Raw genomic sequence first — 21368 nt, forward strand, 5'->3', positions numbered from 1 at the left:
TTTCAATCGGCCCCTAGGTGCACCAGTCAGCTACAGAGCAGTTAACTAAGCTTCCTCAGGGCTAGATTCTGCCACCTTTCCTCACTGGCTCCACTGAGGACAGTAAAACCTAGCTCTTACGTAGCACTTTTCATCAGTAGATGTCAAAGCACTTCACAGATGGAGAAACTGAGGTACAAAGAGGGGAAGTGACTTGCCCAAAGTCACCCAAGCAGACCAGTGAGTGAGCCAGCAGAACTCAGGTCTCCCGAGTCCCAGTTCATGTGCAGCCCACTGGCAGTGGTATTGATTCAGAGCAGAGCAAGAACCTCCTCAGTCTGAATAAAGGTGGCAGGATGTTCAGTTCTCTTGCAGGTGATATACTCACCACACAGGAAAGAAAAGAAAAAAAAAGCACAACCAGAGCTATTCACAGAGGCAAAATTTAATGGCAAATCAACTTTTTCTCCTTTATTACATCCTAATTAGCCAAAAAAAAAATTCGCAAGTAAAAAAAAGTAAGTCACACAGCACTTTATACATATATGGTAAGCAACCCAGCATTCACATCTGCACGTGAACAACACACCTCTAAGCATGGCCTCAGTAATAATTCCATTGTTTTTAAATACTGTACAGAATCAAGGCTACAAACTGATTTTGTAATATTTCTTCCCCGCCCCACCCCACCCCAGCACTTAAAACAGTTACAGGCTGTTCTTATTTGTACATCGCAGTGTCAAGTAGCCAGTTTTAAGGCTAACAATATGCATCATGCTTTGGCTTTTTGTGGGTTTTTTTATTTTATTTTTTTTTAAAGGTTTTGCCTTTTTAAATTTTGTTTTTAACCTTTAAATATTACATACGTACACCAAAAAAATTACATAGCTGCAGTGTGCTCAACAGCAATCTCAGACCCGGAGCTTCACATGATCAAAAGCTTAGAAAACTTGTAAACCTCTGTGCGCATCTCAGTTAGGGACAGACAGCTCTGAAGAGCTAGGAGAGCTCCAGCAATGCTGTTAAGGGACAGGAGAGCCTCCCCAAGGCCAATAAGCAAGAGCTTTCTCAGCTGAAAACTCCAGGATCCTGTACAAAGCTCTTGGTTATGATTAGAGAGGCAGACTTCTTGGGAGGGGGAAGGAATCATCTGGCATACAGTCAGGCCGGCTCTCACAATGGCACCTCTTCTCCCACCACCTTCCTCAAAGCAGATCAGCTCCTACAGCTGGCTTTTGCTGTGGCTACTCTAGTTCCCTCTACCCTTCCAGGAGAAGATAAAGAGAAACAACTAGAGAGAGAGAGTTGTGTGGGTGGGCAATGCTAGAGACCCCCAGGCACATGAGCAGATTCTGTTCTCTACTTGTGTCTTTCTAATAAGCAGCTTGTCAACTCCTCCTCCCCCGTTCCTTTGCAGAGAGAGGAATGAAGTGATACACCAAAGGAAATGAGTCTAAGTTACAGACTGGCCTTCAGTACAGTGAATAAGGCGTCTAACAATGTGTGGAACAACCCCCTGCACCAGATGCCTCATTCACTCCCAAAGGACAACGTCAGTTAGCATCCCACCCCTGCCCTTTTACACTGGAGTCAATTTTCTTGCTCATGAAATGCTGGCTAGCATCGAGGATAGCCAGGAACTACTGCACCAGACCCACCCCCACAATGCTACTGCCGCTCAAGCCCAACATGCGGACTCCCCCGCAGCTCTCGATTCCAGACCTGCAGCTCTCCTGAGCAATCGTGGCAGCTAGTGTGAAGGATTCTGCAGTGCTAACGTGGAGACCAGAGTCAGTGTGAGAGAGACCCAGTCCCAGTGGCACCCTTCTCCAGGGGGCAAGTCCAACCCCAGGTTGGGTGTAGTCAATGGGACCAGGAGACAGCCCTTATAAAATTTCTTCCAGTGGATAATGGGCAGTTGTGCACCAAAGCCATCCAGGCAGCTGGGAGCACTTTGCAAACAGGCAAGACAGCCTGCTGACACTTCCGCCCTCAGCTTTGAATTTAGAACCCCAACAGCCGCTGGCTCTGGCAGGGCTAGCGGTGGTGGGAGAGCTGGCAAGGAGGAATTTGGTTTGGTTTCCTGTGAGGAATTAGCCTCGTTTACTAGCCACGCTGAATGACAAGCCTTGCTATTCCTTCCATGTGGAAGCCTGGCTTCGCTAGCTCATTTCATCAGCTGGGAAGGACACAGCTGGGCTGCCTCTGTGGCAGAAAACGGGCATCGGCGTGGATGGGAGCTTGTTGTCAGGCTCAACTCCTGACAAATCTAGCAGGGCTTGATCGGGGGTCTCCAGCAGTGCACAGAAAGCCCTGAAAGCAAGCTGCAGACATCCTGAATAGGATGCCCCCAGATAATCACTGCTTTCATCATACCCCTTCAAAGTACTCAGTGTCAACCCCTTTCCACTAACGCACATGTCCCACTAGCCCTTTCCTATAGCTACCCGGCAGCACTGTTGATGGGATTAAGGATGTACATGCAAGGTCTCCAGTGCTGCTGGCTTCTGGACTGTGCAGGGCTGGGGATGAGCAGGGGCTCACACAGTGAAAGCTGTGTTTGTTAAAGATGCAATGTCCGTCCTGCCGCAGCAGGAGTGAAGTCACACCCCCACAGGTACAGGTCTGTACTTGCTGAGCTAGCCTCAGGAACAGCTGCAGCCTGAGAAATTTATCAACAGCTGAAGTGGTGCAGAAGCATCAGCGGCACTAAGTTTAATATCCACACAGAAGCTACATCATCTACCCTAGATCTACCTTTGCTGCTGATCAGTTGGACTTGGGCTGAAGCAGTGCACATGGGGCTCCCAGGCTCCTGCTGGATGGAATAGTGCCAGCAGGAAGCTGACTCCTGTAAGTTTGCAAAGTGCAAGCAGGTCTGGTGAGGATGGGGAGTGGAAATGTGTTTACTATTTTGGAGAAATTACTTCCAGGAGAGAGATCAGAGGGCTAGGACCACAGGGAAACCCCAGGGTATTGCCCAGGGCTGAACAGGAGCCTATCTAGAACTTCATCTCTGCACCGTAAGTACCAAACAAAGGAGTGGGTGAGCTGAGAATCTGTCAGTGACCAGCTATGGGAAGGCAGCCCTATAGGGAGCAGGAGACTTAGATGCAACCAGAATCTAATGTCAAAGTATTCTCAAGCTGGAACAGACTTCAAGAAAGCCACAAGACGTGGTAGTGAAGGGAAATGGAAGGACTGGGAGGACACAGCCACTCAGCATCGGATACCACAGCAACCATACCTTTAGGGCTGAATCCCAAGTGCAACGCTGGGGTCAGACATAGCAGCCAGGGAGCGGAGCCCACTTTGCACACAGAGGCGCCCGGGGACGAAAGAGCACAGAGGGTCCCAGCTGCAAGACTGCTTTGGAAGGCTCACAACTCCTTACGCTTCAGGATCAAAGGAGCATGAGGAATGGGGGAGAGGCTGGGGGAAGTAAAGAGCGAGGAATGAGCTATTTGGGCTACTGCCTTTTTATAAACACACCAAGCAGCGGAAGAGAGCCGGGAACGAGCAAAGCCAGTTTATTGGGAACAGCGTTTGCTGATTTCCTTGCTGCTTTCCCCTTCTCTTCTGCATCTGTCTGCCCCTAACCTGACGTTTCACTTGTCCTCTCTCCACTCAGGGATATTGGCCTCTACTAAGGCAGCCCGGTACTGCTGCAAGACACCACGAATGCTTTTAATGAACCCCTTGGACAGGGGGAAGAGGGGAAAGCCGATGTCAGGGTAACCACTCTTCTCGGGGAGGAAACTCCTGTAGCTCTTTCTCCTTTTCTTTGGTTTCACACTAGGCTGCGAGGCAGAGTCCTGCGCGGCTTTACACTCGTCCGTTAGGTCTCTCGCCAGGGGGAGCTCTCTGGTGTGGCCCGTGCTCTCGGAGTCTGAATACTGATGGCCGTCGCTGGCCGCGAGCGTCGAGGCTCCACATCCAGAGTCTTCCAGCTCCTCCTGCCCTTCTAGCGCCAGGTCGGAAAATTCCGCCGCAGCCGCTGCTGCCCCCAGCTCCTGCTCCAAGGGGCTGCTGTACTCGCCCTGAAATCCCCTGCTGTCAACCGGGCTCTCGGCCAGGGTGTCGCACACAGAAAGGAGAGAGGAGGAATCGGCCCCGTTGGGGTGCTCGTGGCTCCTTTCCACCAGCTCGCTGGTCTCTAGCCAAGACTCTATCCGGTAGACCAGGCGCCAGCCGTTGCAGCGGAAGTGCTCGCGGATCTCGTGCTCGAAGACCTCCACCGGCTTGCGCAGCATCTGCATCATCGATTGGACCACACGGATCAAGGCCATCTCGTTGTAGCAGCGGCTGTTCTCGTAGCCCTCCTGAAGGCCCCGGTCGCTGTCGAACCCTGCCTCGTTGTAATAGGGCTCATTCACTAGGATCAGTCCTGCCAGGAGAGAGGGAGAGCAAAGAGTTAAACGGAAACCTCACACTGACCTGCGACCTACAGGGGGATCTGCTGGGCTCTGCCTTTGCTGAAGGGTGCTGAGGCCTCAATCTATAACTGCCCTCCCCACTAGGGAGCTCCCTCCAGCTTGGGCTGCTGCCATATTGACCCCTACAGCACAAAGATCGCAAGCAGGGGCGCAGGCAGAGGGAGCAGCAGAGCAAGGTTGCCATGCTGGACTGGTAACAGGAGGTAATCCAGGCAGGTGCATGTCTAGCGGCTGCACCAGCATTTCATCCGGCCTCTGACTCTGCTTGGGACACTTGTGAGAACAGGCCTGGTGGCCTCCTGGCAGGGGCCGGTGGTCATTTTTCAGACTACAGAAACACCTCCCAGGTGGACGCCACTCACTGTAGAAGCCCATGACTGGACTAGTAACAGGTACAGTTGCTAGCTCAGCATGGGGTGAGGGACAAGGTGCACTGCCGGGACAGAGGGGCACTGGAAGAGTGAGTGAAGGGGGAAATATTTCACAGGCCTTGCCTGTGCTATGGTTAGCTGCCCACTTTTCAGGGCCAAACACATGAAAAAAGTGTTGTAACAGAATCAAGCCATTCCTTGAAGTGACACCCAAAGCTGCTTTTAGCGCCGACTGGGCCACATTTACTTTTGCCCTTTTCCTTTCCAGCCACTGTCTCTGGCACAGCCGCGGGCAAGCCACCCACACTGAGTTCTCGCCGGTTGACATTTTAGGCTGGTTGTTCTGCCTGGGTGTGATGTTGACATGGTCAATGCCACCCTGCTGGCAATGCCCCCAACTGCTTTAATGCTCCTGACGGTGGGGTCATGACATTTCTCCCATGACCAGGCAACAGAAGGGAGAGGTCTAAGGCTGAGCTCTCAGCATTAACAAATCTCTCTGGTAATCCAGAGAAGTTTGCAAGAAGAAGTTGATATTTTAGCCTCTAAATGGGGATTATCGGTTCTGTAGACAAGAAACAGCCTCTCTGTTCTGGGAAAAGACACCCCGAGGGCTGAGAGATCAAATACCATAGACCAAATACTCCCAAGTCAGGCCCTGGCCTTTCTGGACAGCAGACTGCTTGCTAGAGAGTTTCCAAGCAGGGTTTAGCATTACTGGCTGTCTTGGTCAGGCAAGTCAGTGCTGCAGGGCTTGGGCACACCTGTGCTTCCTTTCCAAAGCCCACAGAGCAGTTTAGGAACCAGTGTAAACACAACTGATGTGTGCAAAAATAAACCAGATGCTAGCAAGGCTGGTGACTCACTGCCTATAAAGAGAAGGACCCAGGCTCAGCAGCAACTTCAGGACCTTCCTCTTAGTAGCTTTTTTAGGCGTTAGCAGCTGGCTGGAGGTGGCTGTGGTTCACCTTCCCAGGCACAGGGCAACAAGCAAAAGGCTAGTAAGGCCTGCTCTTGCAGAGAGGGGAAAGGGGCGAAGGAAAGTTACAGGGATGGAAGGCAGCCAAGAACAGAGGGATGGGTAACAGCTTGCCCCTGCTGCGTTGAGATGGGAAAGTGTGCTCCTTCACACAGCCCAGCAAGGCAAGTGAGGGGGCCTCCAGTGTCCCTCCACGCCCCACCGGCTCTGCAGCTGCATTTACCTTGGATGGAGATGAGCACCTGGAGAAGGCTGGATTTGCTGGTCCACCTTTCTGTGCCCTGGAACACACACAGAAGTTATCACAGACAGCTTGTCATGAGCAACAGCGAACGCAGCATCCGTCCTGGTCAGCATTTAACACAGAAAACAAGGGAGGCGACAGCCTTCAGACTGCAGCTAATAGTGACCAAGGCGCATGCCAACATTTACTGCCTGGGCCCAACCCCAGCTGCGTTTGTGCACACCTATTTTAAAGGTCTGTGAGTACAATTCAGGCTTGGGTAAAATTATGGGCCTACTGCGCTGGCTTCAGGCTGGACATGGCCTGGGCAGATACTGTGGAAGCTTGTACACCTTAATCCAGGTATGCAGCACCTGCCTCGCTGCTCCAGAACTGGGGTCACAGGTGGGGCCCACTCCAGCCCTGCTGATTGTGTCAATGGGTGGATATTTATTGTGGTGCCCAAACAGGAATGAGACACCCTCCCACCCCACAAAGTCATTCATCGCTACCCACAACCTCCCTTGAACCTAGCTGTCCAGAAGTTAAGAGTGAGGGTTCTCCCAACTCACTGTGCCCCCTACGTCTTTGCTAAGCCTGTTTCCAGCATGCCTTGGCTGCTCACCACAGAGAAGGCAAAAAAAGGCCAGAAAGACCAAGTCCCAAAGGGTAGGAGAATGATCCCTGTTCACACTATGATCCCTGCGCACACCCTCAGCTCTTATCAGCCCCGACAAGGGCCTGTGGCTAATACTACCCACAGCTCATCTTCCAGGGACAAACGTGGGTTTTGAGACACTCTTTCAAAACCTCTCTTGAACACTACCCTTTGGCTCTGTCTACTCCATCCATCTATCCAGAATTCAAACCCAGACTATTAGGGCCGGTTCAAGCCCAATGCAGACAGGGCCAGCACAAAGCTTGGATGCTCATTCCCCAGTTTGCTCTCTGAACTGGAAAACTGTCAGGCTTCTGGGGCCAGCGGGAAGCAGCAAACACCGCTCCCTAGTTGCGAAAGTCTGGCTCCGTTTAAAAGCCATGTGCTGTGCAAAGGGATTGAAGACAGCATTACCTTTCCTATCCAGGTTCCCAGAAGGCTGACGCAAACCTTGCCATTGTCGTACAGGTTGGGGTTCAGTCTCCCGCTGCACTGGGAGAGGTAGCGGAAGAGAGGGGGGACAGCTGGGTAGATGTTGGGTAACTGGATATCGAACAAGAAGAGGCCGTCTTCGTAAGGAGTGCGTGTGGGTCCTTTAATAAGTGCTGAAAAGAGATCCTGTGAAGAGAGGAGATGTGAGCACAAATAGGCATGGGCTAGAGTGAAAGCCAGGGCTGCCCTCTGTCCAAGGAAAAGAGGCAAGCCCTGGTAACAAGGCAGATTGAGTTTGGGGAGTGGAGGAGGAAGAGATAGAGGCTTTAATTAGCTTAACACTAACTGGGGACTTGGGAGAACTAGCTCAAGCCTTGCAGATCTCCAGTGGGTGCTAGCTTTGGGCTGTGCTCTTTCACCTGAGACTGAACTTCACCCACCACACTTCCACCCTTCAGGCCTGGATGAGTGATCTGAAACAGGATTTCAGACGGGGCTGGTGCATGGTTCCACTCCACGACTGGCTACGCCCACTGCCTTGTTGGCTCTCCACCCGCTCACGCTCCCTGCTTAGCCGAATTACACAGCCCAGGTTTATTTGGTGAAGTAATTCTAGTATCAGATTCCCACATACTCATTGTTTATTACCAGGGTTCTTGGAAATGTAAAGGGGAGCCAATTTACTGTAATTATAAACTTCAGCCAAGTGTAGATGCCTTGACAGCTCAGAATAGGGGATTAAGTCTGGAACTCCCTCCTGAGCCTTCAACTCTCAGGTTACGCCCAGTCACCGTGCTAACACACAAACAGACTGGAGCATACGGACTTGCCATTCTGTCTTCAAACGTCTTGACCATGATGCCATCAGGCAGAGAGGTCGCCAGCAATGCCATTTCTTTCCTCACTGTGCTGAAGAACTTCTTGGCTTCTGGTGGCTGGAACTCCATTTTCTTAAAGGCATGGGTATCTAAGGAGCAAGGGGCGTTACAACCCATCAGATTACAGAAAATCGTCCTCCAAAATCAAACGCCTTCAAAGGGAAGTTTTTTCCCCCCCTCAACAATTGCGCCCAGTATTGTGGGGAGGAGAAAGAGAAGATACTGGTCAGTGAAGCTGGGGAAACATGGCTGTATTGTTATTTGAGATCTCAAGCCACGAGTTAGCAGCAAGGCGCTAAAGCAACTACGTTGGGACCACATCTGGGCAAGAATTTACACCTCAGCCAAAGAGCTGTGTTAATAGCCTCTTTCTTCACAGCTACAGGCTCAAAGCAGAGGTTGGGTACGTTTTCCCAGCTGACCTGTCCAGGATGATCTGTTTGCCAGATATCTGAAGCTGTGCTGTCACCGATGCACCCCAGAACCAGGCACTCTTGTTTATTTCTGGCAGGTGAAAGTTGGTTTGTGTTAACAAGGTCACTGCACTCAGAGGAGGCACAATCGATACAAGAACATCAGCTGTCTCCATTTCCATTCTGCCTCTCACCCTCCAGCCCTCCACCGTCCCCCAGTCAAGAAAAGCTCGTTTCAAACTTGGTTGCAACAGGGTTTTCATGCTGGTAGGTTGTGGATCGCAACAGCCCTTAGCAAAGCTGGAGTGCCAATCTTTGAGGCAAGGGATTCCTACCCCACACACTGCTGCAGAGCGTCCAAGTCAGAACAGCCAAAAGGGGAAAGAAAGGGAACCTCTACCACAGCCACATCACATGGGACAGCGCTCTGAGTACATGCAAGACACCCAGGGTCATTTCCCAGACCAGACCCCTCTACGGATAGGAGCCCTCTTTAATTGCCCCTTCCCAAGTGACTTATGAGTTCCAGGTGGGTAACATCTCTCCCCTTCTCCTAGAAGCAGGGCCGTTAAGAGAGGGGGGAGTGACTGCAGGGGACTCCTGCTGGGGTACAGGAGTCTCAATGGGGAAGGCAGTGGAAGAGTTAGTCCAGCCCCGAGGTGTCACACTCACCTGGGGCATATTCCAGCACAGAGAAGACCTCCCCCTTGGCACTTGTGAAGGTGACTCCAGGCTTGCCTCCGCTCTGCTGGCAGAGCACTGGGGTCTCACTAGGCCACTCCGACCTCACTGGCGTCTGTGCCTCAGGTTTTTCTTCTTTCTTCTCCGTCTCCACCATAGCTTCCATCTTCTCCTCCTCCACAATGGCAACGTTATCCAGGGTCTTCTTCAGATTCTCCTGCAGCTTTTTGATGTCATCCAAGAACTTCTTCTCCCGGGTGGGCTTTTCGGGCTCTACTGTCGGCGAAGTGGGAGAGCCCGTCAGCAGCTGCTCCACAGTCATGTTCTTCAGGCTCTCTAAGATCTTGATGGCCTCCTTCAGCTCTCGGAAACTCTTTGGTGCTCCCTCTTTCCCAGCTTTCTCTGCAGTTAGATCAGCAACCGCCATTGCCACGGCACCCTGCACTTGTTCCTCTACCTTTTTCACCTCTTCCGCTACAGGCTCCTCAGGCTCCGGCTCTTCAGTTTTCGGGTGGTCGTCTTCCATAAGGCCGTTGTCCGTCTCCCAGCTATCGCTCTCATCCTCCCACTCATCAGAGGATGCCCCACTGGTGCTGCCATCTACAGAATCATAGTCAGATTCTTCAATCTCCGATTCTATGTTGTATAAGTGCTAAAGGAATCAAAAACAAAGAAGTGAGGTGGTATAGGGCCGAAATACACATGCTTTATTTACGGTCATCTTGGATGGAGATAAATCAGTCTCTACTGTTAAAAGGAAACGGACAGTTAAAAACAGTGATCCTAGCAACACCAAAATCTCCCCAAAAGGCTATTTTTTCTTTATCTAAGGTGGATTCTATCTGAGCTGAGTCCTGCACTTATGAAGCTCCTGTGAGCTGGGTTCTGAATCAGCATTCCCGCCCCCCCGAAAACAGGTGTTTGGGAATAGCAGGGTCAGTTTTAAAAAGAAAACAGCTGTCCCAAAAGCTGGGGCTTCCATTGCAGACCAGAGAGAGCATGCATGCTAGAACTGCAAGACTGAAGTCCCAGCTTTCTGAACCCCACACAAATTTTGCAGTTTTTAACGTGTCAAATTTGTATTTCTGTTTTTGCAACTGAGCCAGCTGCTGTGTGAATACAATATGCCAGCTTGGCTGTGTCTGCATTCCACGCATCTACAAAACAATGCCTGAACTAGCTAGAATGCGCATGTTTCACTATCTTCTTGTGTGGCACACTGTAACTGCTATCGGCACTCTGCCATGAACAGTCTCCAACCACTGTACTTCACTGCCACTTTTTAAGGTTTAATTGGGATAAGGAAGCCTTACTAGAATTGCTGACCTGACTCTTATAAATGTGCTTTCTCCCTACCCCTCTTCACTACCTACCCTGAGAGTCTAGCTTCCCCAGACTCCATCACAACCCCTCCCCTCCACCCCCATTCTTGCAGCTCTAAATTTCAGGGGACTTTTGTGTGTGTTACATTTTTCAAAGACAGCCTTGCAAAGCAGACATGAAAATTTACCAACTCCGATACAAATTCGACTCATCTAGCCCCCCCATATGTCATGTGGGTGGGGGGAAACAAAGCCTAATGGATAGCTCCAGGACAAGAAGTAGCTTGTAAGGTGTATTAAAGAGGTTTGTACGATGGGAAGTTTAATCCTGAACTTCTGAAAGTTCAAGTGATGTTGCATAAAACCTATACAGCTGCTAAAAAGAGACACACTGATCACAGTAGCTAAAAGCCAGACATGCAGATGTACAAGCTCTCCATACACAGAGCTCTGCAAAGGAGCCTCAAAATCCCCACCTGCACCAGCACAGTTATGCCAGTTGCAGGCCACTAAATAACTGATTGCCAGCTGCGATTAGATCCTGGGGAGCTAGACCAAGGCCACCAGACTTCCTGCCCTTGTGGCCTATCCCAAATCTGAGTTGAAAGGCTACTTTGTCAGCCAGTTATGCCATCTTCATGGTTATTTTTAGATCCACTGAAAGTGCCCAACCAGCTAGTCTCTGGCACACGCACAGAAACGAAAATTACAGTTCTCAACAGATAACTTAGGATCTCAACATTCACCAAAGTCCTGTAATTACATGTTCAGACAGAATCCAAGGGAACGGAGCGACACAGCTTGCTGCAGAGGCACGTTGTGAGAGCAGCTCTTTGTGGAGCATACACCAGACCTTTGATTCTGCCTGTGATCCGGTCACATGTGACAATGGGGGGAAGGGAGACAGCAGACTGCTTTGTAACATCCTCTTCCATTTCCATAGTGCAGGCATTGACCATTCTACTGTTATTAATGCAGAGCTGCTTGAGGTTTTTTTTTTTTGGTGGGTTTTTTTTTTTAAGTCTTGATCATCAACTGCTTTCTGCACATGAATGAGATTCTGTAGCAAGAGGAGTGATGTGTTCTGTGCTGCTCTGATAGGGGATGGGACCCTACAAAGGCAGGTATTCTATTTTCTTTAGAAGGTCTGTCTTCACTAAAAGAGATGAGGAGAGGAGAAACAGGACTAAAAGATAGGCAAAGACAGGCATTCAAAGAGTTCAAAGAACCTGAGATTCAGTTACACAGGCTCCAGCAGTATCTTTGCATCCTTGATCCAAGAACACTGCATGTCATTAAACTGAGTTACAGAAAGTACCGTGGCCCCACTGACCAGACAGGAGCACCTTACCTGAGGCAGAATAATGGTCTTGGAGTTATCAGCCCAGACTACTTCCACTTTGCTGCTGACATCAACACGAGCCACCTGTCCTACCGAGGGCTATGGGAACAAGAGCAGCAAACAAAATATCACAATCTCTTTCTCAAGTACAGAGAATGAAGTCTTTGAGAAACAGCTTTTCTCCAGGTAACTGAGGCATGTAAACACGGATCAAGTCCAAAGACAAGCTTTTGGCATGCCTCACGCAGTGAGACCGTGGGCCGCAGCAGGAGCAACCAGGCTGCTGAGATTCTATTTAGCGGGAAAATGTTTCCATGAAAAACTACCTTGGACACTACAGAAAGTCACCACCTAGGGAAACGGTGAACCACATTATATGATTACTTCTGACCAACATCAACATTTTAAAGCTCCAACCTATGAGTATGGAAAGCAGTTTTGATTGCTTAGATGACTATAAATGGGATCCTACCACCATTTCTTTGACTTAGGGTGCCATCTAGTGATAGTTCTAAGAATTTTGATTTTGAGCCCGCTTAGCTGAAGGAAGACCTACAGACTTTGCAGTTTGTTCCCGGAGCGCAGCACTTCCGTGAGAGCTAGGGCATGGATATGAAGGGCATGCCTAGGCTGACACAATCGGGGTAGAGAGGCTCACATTAATGCTCCAAAAACAGCTGCGTAGACTGTGCTCTGAAGTTGCAGCTCAGGCTGGCCTTCAAGCTCTGAGGCTGAAACGCCAAACATGCCGCATTCAGCTTTTTAAACCCCACGTTTAGTGCATTCAGAATAAATAGCTTCTTAAACTGGAATAAAGTTTACACAGGCCAGGTGAGCAGCTTTAGGCATGTATTTCATGCTGCTGGAGCTTAGACATGCTACTGCTACTTGGCCTATCAGAGAGCTGAGACGTCTTCTTACACTTCTACCCTGCAGACCTCTGTTAGCGTAAGAGTCACTTCTAGGGTCTGCAAGACCTGCAGCCTTAAGGAGGTCCACTACCGGTGAACAGCTCGCATTCTTTCCAAAAGGGAGGTCCCCCTCAGACCCCTCCTGACTCCTTAATCCAATTTAAGCATGTAAATCCAGTTTATAACAACAACGGCCCTATTTCTCAAAGCAAAACAAATGTCACTAGCTATAGACATAAACTGATCTTCAATCTCCCTCTGTTTGGGGCTGCGCTGGACTTTCCATCTTAGAAGTTATACTGAAAACCCGACTTGGAATCCCTACACAGATACTTGTTGGATTTAAATTAAGGCAAACAAATTTCATTCTCCATTTTTGGTTCTAGTTGCTTCAACTTTCAGGGCAGGTTTAATCCCTTTTCACCCTGGCAAAGAGGATTTCAGAGTGACCTCAGTTAAAATCTGAGATGGTGCCTACTTAGGCCTCCAGGTTTGTATCTTCATTCCAGTGCCCTTTGACTCTGTCCAGGGTGGACAAGTGTCTTGTACACATGGGACCTTTCAGGCTAAGCCGGGGGCAGAAAATACAGCGGTATCAGGCAACACGAGAGGCTGGGATTTTCAAAGAAGATTGTGGGCACTAGGTACCCAAATGGGACTTGGGGAATCCAACTCTCTTAGGACCCTTAGGAAATCCCAGCTAAAATGACTGCAGGCTGCTTCGGGCAAAATGACCATGGCTCAGACTCACCTCATCTTCCTTGGCCAACGCTCCCTCCTCAGCATTGCCAATGCGAATCACAATGTCGGTGGTTCGGAAGCGGAAGTCGGGGTGATCAGCAATATCATACACACTCACATCCTCCTCCTCCCCCATCAGCTGGCATTGAAGAGAACACACACGTGCACGGGTTAGCTCCAAACTACTGAACTGATTTCTAGATTCTGCTTTGGACACTTAAAATGCTTTCTGCACCTGCAGTTTGGTTCCCAGCACCCGTGGCCACTTGACGTCTTGTGACCATGCGCTGCTAATACATCTGGTGCCTGCTGCTGCCCTCTGACCTGCTATTTGATATTACGTGTGTCACCTCAGAAAAGGTGTAAGGGGTAAATTGGCATCCTGCCTTTTCATCCAGTTCATCCTCACCTTTTCTCTTAGGTTTTACACTGCATGAATCATGAGCCAATGGGAACCACGGTACACCCCCTGTGAACATCCAGCTCTCTCAAAAACAGCTAGAAGGTGAGCTGAGCAGAGCCAGGATTTATTTTGGATACAGGTTCCATGATCTCCGAACCAGCACAGCTGGTAGGAGGGTTGGATAAAAGGCTCATGACTTAATAGGAAATAGCATCCCCCCCGCCAAAGCGGATCACCTTTGCTTTCGCTCTGAGAAAAGCACCACTATTTACTAGCATGAGGAATTAGTATTAGACATAGGGATGTGTCTCTGGGGCAGCCTGGGTTATGTCTACACTACAAATGACTGTGGTGTAACTTCTGTCATTCGGGGTGTGACTAAGTCACGCAAGCTATACCTGAGCAAAGTAAGTTATACCGACATAAGCGCAGGTGTGGAGAGTGCTTCTCCCAGAGCTTCTCCCACCAACCCAGCTACCACCACTCATGGAGGCAGGAGATATTAAGCCGCCCCTAGAGCTCTCTCCCATCAGCTTAAAGCACCTTCACCAGAAGCACTACAGCGGTGCAGTTGCGCCGCTGTAAGTGATGTTGCGTAGACATAGCCTGAGATTTTGTTCTAAGCCTGAACTAGCCCTGGTCACTTATACCACATGCACCACCCTGAGGGGGGGACAAAGGAAGAATGAGCCAGGTTTAGAGGGGCCATGGCAGCACTCCTCCAACTTGCCCACAGCCTAACAGGAACCGGCAAGATGAAATACTCCGAGCTCCTGGACTTGGTGGGGGAGGAAGATGTGGTCTGTAAATGAGAGTGACGGGTCAAGAGCGCTCTCATGGTGTTTCGGACAACCACTGAGCAATGGGCTTCTCTGCCAACTAGTAGAGGTGGAAAAAGTCAGAGGCCCAGCACCAAAGCTTTAAGAAATCAACTGTGGTTGCTTGTTTCAGCACCAGCCCCTCTCCTGGCCAAAGGCAGAAATTCATAGATAACTGAGGGGAAAAAAACACCCAGCTGCTCCAGGATGATGGGGTGTGCAAATCTTTGAACATGCCTGCTCTGTGCCAGGTCACCACCAGCAGAAACACAGGCTACATCTACACTGCGTGCTTCTTTTGGTGGTGGTGTGTAGAGTATACACTAGCAGCGTGGACAGTGAGTCACAGCTCAGGAGAGCAGAACACAGACACACCTGAAGGGAGCGGGTATGCACTGAGCACATACCCTGCATGGCTCTCTGCTCACCCAAGCCCTACCTTCCTGCCTATGCTGCTATTTTCAGCTATGCAGTGTCCCACTGCCTCCCCACTGCTGGAGCCTCCCCCAGTTGCAGGTCAGGGCTCTGCCAGCTCCCTGCGGGGGGAACTGCTGAAGCCTTTCCCCTCTGCCAGAGCCTTTCACCGACACGCGTAGTGACACCCCCAGCGTGGACGTGGCCTGCTTTTCACGGCTGCGTGTAGCTACACGTACACTTTGCGCTGCCTCAAGAGGCGTGCAGGGTAGACATAGCCACAGAGAAAAATGTCGCCAGAACCAGTCTTGACACCAGAGCAGTAACATGCCCCACTCCGCTAATCCTAAAGGTGACTTATTTCAGGGTGGAAGCATACAGAGTAAGCGCTGTTGTGTACTTCACTCCTCTCAGACAGCCCCAACTAGGAGGAGCAGGCTGCTTCACCTACCTCAACATCGTTTCCGCTGGCCTTCAGCTTGAACCATTTTACTACACAGGTGCGGCCGATGTGGTCACCTGACTGCACCACTCCGTACACAGCAGGGTCCTGGGAGGTCTGAGCTTTTGGTCAGGGTGGAAGGGAGGAAAATATCCAAGTGAAAAGCTGGACCAACAGTGACTGTTCTCATCTCTTTAGTCTGATCAATAAGCTTTGTTTGATCTTTCTGGCAGCAGCACCAGGGGAAGTCACCTCTGGCTTCACTGCGAGGCATTACAGCCCAGCAGCTCCACTCGAGACAGGGAAATCAGGAGAATGGATCTTGTTACATGGCAGCTAGGGTTGCCAACTGTCAAATTGTGAACCCATCCTTCACCTGTGTGCAATGCCAGGATGAAAGCAACAACGGAGCTGGGGTGTTCTGAGCAAGTAAGGAAAGAGTCATGTAACTTTAAAGGGCCATCTAGCCAGAGGGTGGGTAGAGAGATCCCAGGTGGGCACACTTGTCTTTAGGGAGTTGCAGTGCCAGATCAGTGGCCACTTCACCTTGATGCTCTGCTCTCTACACTATTCAATGAAGAGCCAAAGAGTCCACTTCAAGTGTGGGTACTGATGGGCCAAGAGGGCTACCTGGGATGGGCCGTAGCTACAAGGCGTCTCTTCCTCCATGATCATGATTTCTCACAACGGCTACGTTCCACTGGAACAATGAAACTGTCAGTCAATAAAGGGAGACCTGTGTGCAGGGAACACCCTTTCACAGAAGCTGGACTTGGACTGCATCTGCCATCAGTGCCTTCCATGTAAAACTGACTGGCAATAAACCTCCCCAGTGGGCTTTAAAGAGTTTGATTCCTCTCTCTTTCCAGGTTATAAAGAGCTTTGCCTGCAGCAGGTTGTAGGGTTTTCTGGACGGCATTTGGCAGAGAAGGGAGGTGAAGGAGGAGGCAGGAATTCTTAAAAATTTGTCAGACAAAACTAGAACCTGGGCCTGACAATTTACTAGACATTAATGAGCTCTAGATGCTCGTTTCCCCTATGCAACTTTGAAAGTCTAAGCCTCCATCTCTTGCTTCCACAAGCAACGCCTAACCCATAAGGCCACAGCATCTTTCAGCCCAAGGAACGAGCTCCCCGATGAGATAACAATGACTAGAACCTACAGATCTGCGGAAATCAGCTTTATATCCATGGACCATTTTTGCAGATCACGGATCGGCTGCCAATTCAAAGTTAGTATCCGCGCAGGGCTCTAACAATGACCACTGGTAAAAGTGAGCACAACACTCATCTCTGACTTAGCTTTCCAACTATATATATTATAAACACAACAATCAGAAACAATCCCTTGCCCCCAAACAAAAGCCCTACAATTAGAACAATTTACTCCTACCTATGGGGGAAGAGAGCAAAGTTTTTTTTTGTTTGTTTTAAATTTTTTTTTTAAAAACTCTGAGGCTGTGCTCATCACTGTCTAAAGAATTAAGATTAGATGAGGCCTTGAACTGCTGCTAGGGAAGAGGGAGATGCATGCAGTAGTTTAAAGCTAGGCCAAGTGCCATTCGTCCTTCACATTCATGAGCACTAAACTCCTGCAGAGAATTGGGTCTCTTAGAACCGTTACTTAGCTCCTAAGCCTTGGGAAAGTCAAGAAGTGAGACGCTCACATACTTTTGGAGTGATTTGTTTCTTGTCAGGAAAGGGGAAGAAAAAGGCCACTTTTCATCACAGAAAACTTTTTAGATAAATATAGTAGTGTGAGAATCTTGTTGGGAATGGCATCCAGGTAAAGCTAAACTGTGTGCGATTCATTCCTTTCATCGCTCTGGTGCTGGGGCAGGCAAGTAAAAAGGGTGTCCTCAGATCAAGAGAGATCCTTTAAGATTCCCAGGGAAAGGGGAGGTTGGTTGTGTGCTAACAAAAGGTTGGCAAATCCAATTCATCCCCAACTATTTCACACAGGTTCAGCCCTATACAATAAAACCTTTTTAAAGCCTACAAACCATGTATATGTAGAGTTACCAGAGCCATATTTAAGTACTTGTTTCTTACTACACATTTGCACTTAAATAGAAGGGGTGCAATAACTTATTTTATATTAGAAAACAAAAAGCAAAAGGATAGCACTGGAGTGCAAAGGTTGGTCTCATGGCAAAAGTATAGGCTGGGGAGTCTGGAGATTTGGGTTCTATTCCCACCTCTATCACTGACTCAGTGTGTGACCTTGGGCAGGTCACTTAAGCTCTGTGCCTCAGCATCCCAGACTGTAGAACCTGGACACTACTCTGCCCACCTCCTGAAGGGCTTGTGAGGCTAGACTCATCAATCTACTCTGAAAGTGCTTTTCAGATATGAAAGTCATTGGATCTTTTGGGGTAAGTGTTATTGATTTTAACTGCTCAGGCGCCTGCATCATCATATGCACCAAACCAAAATAGACAATTGCAAAGCTCTTATTCCTTGTAATAAAAATGATGATTTGCTTTTTCCCCCAGAGCATATTTTTCACCCAGTACCTCTTTTGTCCACCACGAAGTCCCCAGGGCAAAACTCATTGTTGTCCAGATGATGGACTGGAAACAACTCGTTGGAGCGAATATTGGTCTCCACAGTGCCATCCTGCCACATCACATCAGCCGAAGTCATCGTGGTCACCACTTCTACAGCAACTCTGAACGTAAGAGAGAGAGCTTTAATGAAGCTGCCACCTGTGGAGAGCAGAAGAAAATAAGCAGACCCCTCTGCCAACTGACTTTACCCATTTTGGGGCTTGCCCCAACACAAGAAGCCAAAGCTAAGTGCACAGAGCAATGGTAGGAAAATCTGGGCTGCCAAGCACTCTAAGTTCAAAAGGGTACCCATGTTTCACACCTGGCAGTAGTAAGTCAAGAGATGGGATTTTAAGGTCAGGAACCAGTACTCAGGCTGAATGGGTTCACTTATGCCTGTGGGCCAGGGGCGGGCAAACATTTTGCCCTGAGGGCTGCATCAGGTTTCGGAAATTGTATGGAGGGCCTCCCCAAACAGCCAGGCGTGGCCTGGCCCCTGCCCCGGATTCCCACCCACCCCAGCTTGATGCCCCCCTGCCCCCACTTCCCCCCCCCGACTGCCCTCTGCCACCCCATTCAACCCCTCCTCTCATTTGTGATTGCCCCCTCTGGGACCCTTGCCCCATCCAAACCCTGCCCCCCCGGAACTCCCGCCCCATCCACCCCCCCCTTCCCTGTCTCCTGACTGCCCCCGGAACTCCCACCCCAACTGCCCCCCCCACTCCATTCAACCCCTCCTCTCATTCCTGATTTGCCCCCCCCCCCCCCCCGGATCCCTGCCCCATCCAACCACCCCTTCTCCCTGACTGCTCCCCACCACCCCACCCAACCCTCCCCCCCCCCTTCCTGGCTGCCCTCCCTGGGACCCCTGCCACATCCAACCACTTCAGTAGGGAAAAATCTTAGGTTCCAAAGGCTTGAAGTGCCTTCTGTCTGGAGCTCTGCTGAAAGTTCTGAGAAATCTTTGAAGCTGGGGTCATGGGGATGAAAAGGAAGACTAAAGCTGCATATTGTATCTCAGCCCTTTGGAGACAGGTTCGACACTGCCTCTTCCTTTGAAAAGCAGGATGGTGTTCAGTTTAAAGACAACAAAAACTTTACTTCCTGGCCACTCTCACATATGATCACCTCTACCGCACAAAGACAAACCCAAGCATAGAACAATCCTGTTTTTGACACGAGGGTCTCATCTTCCTGCCCCTTTCATTTTTAAGGCTCCTAATCACACGTACCCTTCCCACCGCCAATCCAGAAGCATTTGCTACAGTCCACAGTTTTCATAAGCTCGAATCATAGAATATCAGGGTTCAAAGGGACCTCAGGAGGTCACCTAGTCCAACCCCCAGCTCAAAGCAGGACCAATCCCCAACTAAATCATCCCAGCCAGGGCTTTGTCAAGCCTGACCTTATAACCCTCAAAGGAAGGAGATTCCACCACCTCCCTAGGTAACGCATTCCAGTGCTTCACCACACTCCTAGTGAAAGTTTTTCTTAATATCCAACCTAAACCTCCCACACTGCAGCTTGAGACCATTACTCCTTGTTCTGTCATCTGCTACCACTGAGAACAGTCTAGAGCCATCCTCTTTGGAACCCCCTTTCAGGTAGTTGAAAGCAGCTATCAAATCCCCCTTCATTCTTCTCTTCTGCAGACTAAACAATCCCAGTTCCCTCAACCTCTCCTCATAAGTCACGTGCTCCAGCCCCCTAATAATTTTTGTTGCCCTCCGCTGGATGCTTTCCAATTTTTCCACATCCTTCTTGTAGTGTGGGGCCCAAAACTGGACACAGTACTCCAGATGAGGCCTCACCAATGTCAAATAGAGGGGAACGATCACATCCCTTGATCTGCTGGCAATGCCCCAACTTATACAACCCAAAATGCTGTTAGCCTTCTTGGCCACAAGGGCACACTGTTGACTCATATCCAGCTTCTCGTCCACTGTAACCCCTAAGTCCTTTTTTGCAGAACTGCTGCCTAGCCGCTCGGTCCCTAGTCTGTAGCGGAGCATGGGATTCTTCCATCCTAAATACACTCATGGGTGCACATACTGCCATACAAAGAACCACACTGAACAGCATTCCTGATTTGGATCAGGTTAGCAGAATCTATGGAGCAAAGGTGCCAAGCTATTTTTGCTAGGGGCTATACTCAGACCTTTAATAAAAAATTAAATTAGTGACCAAGCTACTGGACATTTACATTTAATATTCCCTAACTGAAACCTTCGTTGAAGAAGAATTAAGAATGAAAGCAAGTTCCAACAGGATCCAGTGAACATCCCCAGAAGTTACACTTCACAAAAATTCTACATGTTAATCCTCTCCCGGCAAATACACGTGAGAGTCTGAAAATGAACAGTTAAGGGATCCAGCCAAGTTCTCATTGCCCTAGAATCACTCAATCATCCCATCAAGCCTTAACTCTGCCCCCATTTTGTTCAGTAATGACAATATACTACTGGATCTATACTGTTGAGGAGATTAGGTTTATTCATCCTTAACATACAAAATCTCTTGCAAGTAGTATAGAAAGATGGGCAGTTTCCCAGTTTCTCCTTGTTTCTGGACCCCGTGGCTGGGCAAGTACCTCTTCTTCCCCCACAGGGGAAGCGGTACAATACCTCTTTATAGCACTAGTCCAACAAACCCTTAGTTAGCCCCATCCTTGCCTCCCACAGTGCCCAGTACACTCAATCACATGCTATTTTTCAGATACATCTTTATGGCTTTTGAACATCTCTCCTTATTAAAGCCAATAAAAGTATGGAGATATTAGAAGCTGTAATGGGCAAATACATACAATAGGATTTCCTTTTTTTAGAGAGTCAACAGCAGAACGTCTCAGAAAAATTCTACCATGGGAGGAGATATGTGGCATGTGACATTTCAGGGGGACTTGTTTCTTTATGGGGAAGTTGGAGGGTTGGTGTTGAGATGAAGGTTTATAATGGGAAAACAGTTTTAACCTCTTTAAGTGAGTCAATCGCTGTTTGAAATGAAAGGAGGTGGCAATGGAATCCCTTAGTGGCACCCCCAAAAGAATTTACCAGGGCTGCAGGTGCCGCCACAGTAAAGCCATTCCCATTTAACAAACTAAGCTAACGTTACAGGCTGCATTGCTTTCATGCAGTTAGTTAGAGGCACCCATGTGGCTGACCCATCAGATCTGGTACTTCCAGCTGCATCGAGCCAATTCAATTGGTACGTTCCGTTCACTTCACTCTTTCCAACAGTATTTCAGCTGTTGTGCCTACAAAGTCTCATCAGTTTTCTGTCTGCTTATTCAAGCAATAGGCACCCAGGGCATTTCATGGTGGTTAACGACCAGCTGCCATATAACCCCTTTAAGTGCCATCTGGGGTTTCATGCGCTA

General features: G+C 49.3%; 1 protein-coding gene across 1 annotated transcript in view; it reads right to left on the bottom strand.

The window, feature by feature from the left end:
* Positions 1–406: 406 nt before the first annotated feature.
* The window catches only part of UBE2O (ubiquitin conjugating enzyme E2 O), a 92781-nt gene continuing 71819 nt past the window's right edge, over positions 407–21368 (bottom strand). Inside the window, exons 10-18 of the mRNA XM_073310945.1 lie at positions 17960–18114; positions 15453–15565; positions 13377–13505; positions 11724–11813; positions 9042–9702; positions 7909–8045; positions 7061–7264; positions 5989–6046; positions 407–4366 (exon numbers count right to left, since the gene is read on the bottom strand). Of these exons, the coding sequence (XP_073167046.1) occupies positions 3588–4366; positions 5989–6046; positions 7061–7264; positions 7909–8045; positions 9042–9702; positions 11724–11813; positions 13377–13505; positions 15453–15565; positions 17960–18114 (2326 nt within the window). The 3' untranslated portion in view covers positions 407–3587. The remainder of the gene's footprint in view (positions 4367–5988; positions 6047–7060; positions 7265–7908; positions 8046–9041; positions 9703–11723; positions 11814–13376; positions 13506–15452; positions 15566–17959; positions 18115–21368) is intronic.

Source organism: Lepidochelys kempii, chromosome 14 (genome assembly GCF_965140265.1).
Source record: "Lepidochelys kempii isolate rLepKem1 chromosome 14, rLepKem1.hap2, whole genome shotgun sequence".
NCBI classification, from domain to species: Eukaryota; Metazoa; Chordata; order Testudines; family Cheloniidae; genus Lepidochelys; species Lepidochelys kempii.